Source organism: Solanum lycopersicum, chromosome 1 (genome assembly GCF_036512215.1).
Source record: "Solanum lycopersicum chromosome 1, SLM_r2.1".
Classification (NCBI taxonomy): domain Eukaryota; kingdom Viridiplantae; phylum Streptophyta; class Magnoliopsida; order Solanales; family Solanaceae; genus Solanum; species Solanum lycopersicum.
The window spans coordinates 77,272,847-77,280,492 of NC_090800.1; the positions used below are offsets into that span (position 1 = coordinate 77,272,847).

At 31.1% G+C, this 7,646-nt stretch overlaps 1 protein-coding gene across 1 annotated transcript; it reads left to right on the forward strand.

Annotated features, from left to right (window-relative positions):
• Positions 1 to 4,493, forward strand: LOC101251918 (uncharacterized). The gene is made up of 3 exons (XM_004229304.5): positions 1 to 676; positions 823 to 1,468; positions 3,289 to 4,493. The coding sequence occupies exons 1-3, from the start codon at positions 282 to 284 to the stop codon at positions 4,303 to 4,305; spliced, it is 2,058 nt and encodes a 685-aa protein (XP_004229352.1). The 5' UTR covers positions 1 to 281; the 3' UTR covers positions 4,306 to 4,493.
• Positions 4,494 to 7,646: the final 3,153 nt, after the last annotated feature.

Sequence of the window (7,646 nt, forward strand, 5' to 3'; positions counted from 1 at the left end):
AGATCAAAATTGCTTGCTTCAGATCAAGGCCCATGGCTTACTACACCTATAAATGCCCAAATGCCTCAATTCGTCTACCCATTCAAAACCCACAACACAAAAAACTCAAAACACATACTAAAAAGATAAAATTAAAGACGGGTATCTAAAATTAATCAAGACGAAAACTAAAATCCTAACAAAAAAAATAAAAATAAAAATACCTAATCAAACCCTAGGCTTAATTACCTGTAATTTTAATTTATAACTCCCATTTTTCGTATGTTTATGTTGTTATATATATGTGTGTGCGTCTATGTGTAAAGGAACATAGAATGGAAAAAGACTCAGCAGCAGCTACAACGACGACGAAGAAGACGATATGGAGTACATGGGAAGAGCTTTTGTTAGCGTCTGCTGTGAAAAGGCATGGGCTAAAGGACTGGGAATCTGTAGCCATGGAACTACAAAATCGTATATCGTTACCGGCTTTATTGACCGCTCAAATTTGTAAGGAGAAATACAGGGACCTCCGCCGCCGCTTCATGAATAGCTATAACAATAGTTATGATGAAAAAATCATAGAACAGGATGTAGATGGAAATGGAGATGTAACGATTCCTTGGATTGAGGAGTTGAGAAAACTACGGGTTGCTGAGCTTCAACAAGAGGTTCAACGCTACGATCTTTCGATCCAGTAAAATCTCTCTGTTTCCTTTTTTTTTATTTTTTTATTTTTTTTTAATTTTGATTTTTTCGGTTGTATGTGAATTTTTTTTACGTGGAAAAAATAATTCAGTAATTGGATCTGAGAGATTTTGATCTGTGATGTGATATGAACAGGTCGTTGGAGTTGAAAGTGAAAAAAATGGAGGAAGAGAGAGAACAGAGTTTGAAGGCGCAGAGTTTAGACGATGGCCAGAAACCAGATCTGGAGGATGTAAAGGAAGAGAGATCGCAAAACGACAAAAACAGCGGTGCTGATGTTAAGCCGGAGGATTCCACCGGGAAGCCCGTGTCCAGCGAGGAGTCAGACCGCGAAAACCGGTCATTTAACGAGTCTAATTCGACGGAGAACAGAGAAACCGGTGTTAAAAATGAACCGGAACCGGTCGAGATCGGTGAAGACAAACCGGTTCAGGAGATTAAACCGGTCAGTGAAGAGGACTCGTATAACGATAGCAGTTCAGATAGACAGGAGGAAAAGAAAGCCCGTCGGGACTCAGGCGATTTACGTGATACAGTGAGCGGGTCTAAGGAAGAGACTAGGGAAAACAGTGACGTGCAGAGCACGGCAACTTTAACGAAGAGAAAACGGCAGCGCGGTGGCGATGGTGGTAGAAGCGGCGGAGATGCGGCAGAAATGGGTTCTCCAGCCGTTGGAATTAAAAGGGAGGGTGCGGCGAAATCAGAGCCGTTAATTGAGTTTTTAGATGTTATCAGGTCGCATAAGCGCGGCTCTGTATTCAAGCGCCGGCTAGACAGCCAGGTAATGCTTCTCTACATCGCATTTTCGAATTGGTTGGCCTACAACTATTTTGCTGATCAATTTTTGGTCGTTTGGACCATTTAAAAAATTTACAAAAATCCATTAAACAAAATGGGTAAATAATTTACCAACAAATATGACGGGTGTGATTCGTTTGTATTAAAAAATTACATGCAAAAATTGATTAAAAAATGAAAATAAAAACCTTATATATTATTTGTAGGTAAAAGAGAAAAGTGGATAAAACAAAACGGGTTAGTGGCTTCAATATATGACGTGTACTCATTTGTTGCCTAAAATTTATTCTTTTCATAAAATTATTATTTACCAATTTCATGTTTAGATTTATGTTTTTAAAAGTAAAAAATAAAAAATAATCAATAATTGGACTCGTTTCTCATATGAATTCTATTCATGTGACAGTCGGGGAAAACTTGTTTGATTATTCCTACTAAAAATGAAAGAAAATAGGAGTTTTTCTAATCTCCCATGCAATAGAGGAAATATTATTTTGTTTTTAAATAGGCTACCTAAATAAAACTGTAGATTTATAAGTTTTAGTAATTTGGATTTTATTTTATTTTATGTGTCATTATAACATTAATGTGAGGCTATTTTTGTCTTACAAATTGGTGAGTTCTATGTTTGTTGACTCAAAATTTCTCAATTTAATATTTACTAATTACTATGTTTGTAACAGTATGCATTTTTATTTTATTAAGAGTTAATTTAGAAGTGTAAAGTAATAGGTACCAACTAAAACTTCCGAACAAATGAATTTTGAAGGAAAATGGGACCCACTAACAAGGATGCCTAGTATGCGTTTTTGCCGCAGTGCGTTGGAACCACTAGAACTTAATCTTAAGATTACTTTAAAAAATAAGAAAAAAAAAATCACTTTTATGGATCAGGTGAATACCGTGGGTCAGCCCACGAATATTATAAGGGGCCTTTAAAATGATATACAGAAGCCCAATACATACTCTCACTATCGTTCCCTTGGAAATGATATCCTACCAACTTATATTTTGAAATAGAAAATAATAATAATAATAATACTGTAGTTAATTATTAAACCAAATCTCTATTCTTTTCATTATTTGTTCTTGCTTCTTTATTTGTCGTTTAAAATTTTTTGACATGCCCATTTTTTACAATTTTATGAAATATTATGTTTAATTGCAATATTGAGATTACATAGTTCAAGTTTAAAAGTTTTACGTGTTCATGAAAAAATGGATATCGTGAAACAAGTCAGTTAATAATGTTATCCTTAGATTTTAAAAAGTTCCTTTGATAGTATTCTATATATGTCCACTATATTATATTAACAAAATATGTCCACTTTAACTTAAGTAATTTTTCTGTGTCTTTCCCTAAATATTGAATTTTTTGTATTTAAATAATAATATAGTGAACATTTTATTTTTTACTTCTTAAAATTGTGTGAAGCTAATATAAAATCAGTAACTAAGATGGAGGATATTTTAGACATTTTATTATAATTCGTGTTGGGAAAACGAGGAGTGTGAAAGACATTGTTTTGCTGTTATCTTATTTTTTCCAAGAGATGAAATGCTATTTACTAACGAGCGCGTTATTTAGGTCAACCCTACCCCACTTTCTTTTGCGTAGCGTTGGGAAAAAAAAATACTATTTTAAATCGCTGGTTTGCCAACTTCAATGTATTTCCCTTCTCTTCCTGTCGAACGAATGGAATTTATGCCACACCTACGCACGCTAGCTATCATTTTTCATTAATTCCAATTCTGTTTTTCTTTTTTTAATTAAAAAATTGAATTAAAGTTTTCTTCATGCAGAAAACGGACAAGTACAAGAGTATGATCCGACAACATATGGATCTTGAAACGGTTCAAGCCCGGATTGACGACGGATCCTATTGCTCTTGCCCATCCAAATTCTACTTGGACCTCCTACTCATCTTCAACAATGCCATCGTCTACTTCGCTAAGTCATCCTCAGAGACAACTGCAGCGAACGAACTCCGTGGCATTGTAATGGAAGAATTAAAAAGGGCCAGAACCCAGTCGAAGGATCTATCACCATTTAAGATCCAACCCAAGCCCGAATTGGAGAGATCCGATTCCTTGCTTGCAAAACACAAGTCTACTGTTCCTATAGTAGTCTGTCGCAAGAGAAGCTCCATTTCAGCAAAAGCAGCAGCTTCTTCTGGTACTAACAAGACAGAAAAACCAGCTGATAGTAAACCTCCTCTGAACCCAAAGCCACCTGCGGTAAAATCTTCTTCGAATGAAGAAGAGAGTTCAATCAAGCTTGGGGTGAAAGAAAAGCCAGTGACTGGAGTAAGAAGTATGAGGAGAAGCAGCAAAGGACGTTCGAATAATAATAATGCTTCACAATCCAACAGCAACCAAAACACGAATGCTAAGCAAAGCAATAGTAGCGGGGAGAAAAAGGAAGAGGTGAAACCGGAGAAGAAGAAAGAAGAAGGCAAAAAACGAGGAGCTGCAGCGGACTTCTTGAAGAGGATAAAGAAGAATTCTCCTACGAAAGGAACGTTGGTGGAAGCGCTGAAGAATAATCCTCCAGAGGAGGTTGTTGTTGTTAAAGGTAAAAATAGTAAAGATCAGCAAAAGAAAAAAGTTGATGAACGGAGAGAAGCTCCAGTGAGGCGAAGTGGCGGCGGTGGCGGAGGCAGTGGTGCTAGCAAGGATGAAGGTAGTCCGTCGAAGAGGAGCGTAGGTCGACCACCGAAGAGAGGTGGTAGAGAAGTAGTTGTGCAGGAAAAACGTGGAAGGGAAAATAGTGAAAAAGATGATTCAACGAAACGGCCAAAGAAACGGTCAAGGAGGTAAAATTATGATGAATTTAGGAGGAATTTAGTCTCATTTTGCAGTGTATATTTTTACATCTTGTATTTTTAGTGTCAGGTTTTGATTTTGGGAATATTACATGTTAGAATTAGTTCACATCTTTTGCTTCTGTAACATGTTATTGGTGTTTGTACCTTTTCCTTGTTACAGTGAAATTTTCTTTTTCTCAATTAGTTTAATGCTATTTCAACCATGTCATTGGTCACCAAATATTAATTTAAAGTTGTAGGAGAAATAAAAGGAAGAAACTAAAGAGAAAAAAGATTTAAGTGAACATGTTTGTATGGAGCTGTTGATTTTTTACATACCTGTATTATTCTTTTTCCAGCTCAAAAAATATACGATACATAATATTTTTCTCCGTTCAATAATAATTATTCACCTATATTTAGTTCCTAATATTGCTATCATTGATTTTCTTGATTATATTTTTCAAGACACTGTGTTTATTATATTCAAAAAGTAATATAATAAAATTATCATTCTATTAATAATTTCTTTAAAATGTGTAAATTCAATAGCGACAAGTATTATTGTACACAAAGAAAATACTTTGTTTCCTCCACTTAAATTATGCGAGGTAATTTAATCCGACACAAAATTTAAGAAAATCGACTTGAAATTTATAGTCTAAATAAAGTCATATATATTTGTGTGACTATAAATCATTTCGCTAAAGGTCAAGAAACAAAATTGATATTATAGGGTAAATTTCTAAACAAGAATGATTATTTAGTTTGATAAAGTGTACAATAGTAAATGTTAAATATGATATATTAGTAATGTTTGTATTAATTATACTTACATTATTTCATATGCACTAGTTGATTTAATATATAACATATCTTGTATAATTTTCATTATAATATATTTGTTCATAAAATATCCTTCATGTTTTTTGCTTTGTATATTTTCTTTTACAAAGTTATTTGCTAAAATATTACAATAGAGTTAGTTTTTAAAATGTCATCGACTCTTTTTCCCCCCAAAAAATAACAATAATTGTTAGTATTGCCTTAAGAGTATTTTTGAGGAATGTTGCCAATGAGTTTCTTTTTCCAACCAAACGTATCGTCCATTTTGAGGAAAGTTGGCAAAGCTTTACCAATTTGTGCATATATTGCTGGCAAAGTTTTAGATTTGATGAAGGAGCTTTGACCTAAGTTTTGAGATTAGTATATCACTTTATGGTGGAAAAATATTGGAAAATGTTTTGAGGATAGTTCTGTCATAAGTTAATTTAATCTAAGTGTTAATTTTTTTTTATATCTAGAAATTAATGATATCAAAAATATATATCTTAATATGCAATAGAATGTATAATTAATATTCGAAAAAGTGTAAACGATAAGGTACTTCTACTACTAATAATACATATAGCTAATGAATATATTAGTTTTGCTAATAATCTCTATCAGACTATTTCTAAAGCTAAAATTGTCATTTTAAGATCAATAGTTATTGAATATAGACAAGTTTAATTCTTTCACACCAACTAGAAAAAAAAAAAATTAGTCATATAAATTAGGATAGAGAAAGTAATAACAATATATTCAGTTATCATAAGTTCATAATCTCCAATTTAAGGTTACGATCTCAATAAGCTAAAGTTATATCATATTTTTTCTAATCATTTCATTTGAATACTTTTCACCTACCTTCACAATATTCAACTTTTGTCATCCACACACGAAATTATCCGTATATTTTCTCTTTATCCTGAATATCTTCATTTCTAATTTAATTTTTTCATATCTCAATATATTCATTTCCAACTTTCAGTAGGTGGAGTATATGACCGCATAAACAGATGAAAATAGTGGAAGTAGGCTTGCTTGTACTTCTTTTGTTATTGAAGGATATAATGTGTCTTCTTTCATTTTTATTTCAATATATATATATATATATATATATATATATATATAATATATATATATCGGATATTGTTAAGGGGTGTCGATCGACACCCCTTCGTCGGAAAATTACATTGTGTAGTGAGAATAAAAATCATTTTATATATATATATATATTACATATTGACACCCTTAACTTCTACACGATTTTATTTCTTAATATTTTGACACCCCTTAAATAAAATTCTAGCTCCGCCACAGATATATACTTGTTACGTCTGCTTTTGAAGTTGGCCTATTAAAAATATAATAATTGAAATAGGAAATTTATTATAAACTAATGTAGTTAGCAAATAAGATATTATGGCACATCGCATTTTTTTTAGTTAAGTATAACTATGTAGTTAGCAAAATAATTTTATTTTGGATAAACGTCTAGGACTCAAATCCTTACCAAAAACTTAAATCATTACAAATTAAATACTTATCTACTAAACTATAGCTAGAGCAATAAAAATTACTTTATGAAATCGTTTACAAATTGATAGATCTTTTTTTTAAAACCATTTATAATCATCCCTTTTCAAATTTAAGATTTATAGTGTAGCCAACCGACAGAATTAGTTGAGTGAATAATTAAGATTTGTTTTATAGCACAATATATCCTTTGCAAACAAGCGTCTGAAGAATTAATAATTAGACGGCTATTAATGATTTGATATTTTATTCGTTTTAATTTATTTATCTTATTATTTCATTTTAGTATATTTGAAAACAATATATATATTTTTTTATCAATTTTTTAATTTCAATTGTTCATCTACATGGTATATATATATTTGATTATCTTTAATTTATAATTACAAAATTTTAAAATCTTTTTTACTTTTCTAAATGTCATGTTAAATAAGATAAATAATCATGATTTTTATCGGTGTTATTAAGATATCAAAGTGATTTGTCTAGTCATAACATGACAATAAACTTTATTTGCAGGTCTCGTTTAATTTCTCGGCTTACTCATGTCTATTTTATGAATTGTTTGTGATTAAAATAAAATTGTTTTAATTTTTTTATAATATCGATACGAATAAAGCAAACAAGATATTCAGTGTAATTTTATAAATACAATTTAAAAAATCTAGAATATATTTAAATCTTATCTTTATTTTTGTGAGAAAAAAAAATTATTTTCCATAGTTCTTTGCCTACAAAAAAAATAAACAAAAGTAAAAAAGAAAAAGGAACAACAAAATAACAATATAAAAAACTAATGTTGATTGTAGGCTTGAAGCAACAATTATTAATACACATTACAGAAAAAAAATTGTATGATACCTAAATCATATTACTAATCGTGCGATAAATACTGTTACGCGCTAATTTTCTACATCCAAATGTTAATATTTATACCTTCCATAAAGACATATTCTCAATTAGTTGAAATTATAATATATTTTATCAAAATCA

Bases quoted from the DNA above. Each gene is read 5' to 3' on its own strand.
- LOC101251918 (XM_004229304.5), top strand. From the start codon at position 282: ATGTGTGTGCGTCTATGTGTAAAGGAACATAGAATGGAAAAAGACTCA. The intron at 677-822 runs GTAAAATCTCTC...TGATATGAACAG, and splicing joins CGCTACGATCTTTCGATCCA to GTCGTTGGAGTTGAAAGTGA. The intron at 1,469-3,288 runs GTAATGCTTCTC...TTCTTCATGCAG, and splicing joins AGCGCCGGCTAGACAGCCAG to AAAACGGACAAGTACAAGAG.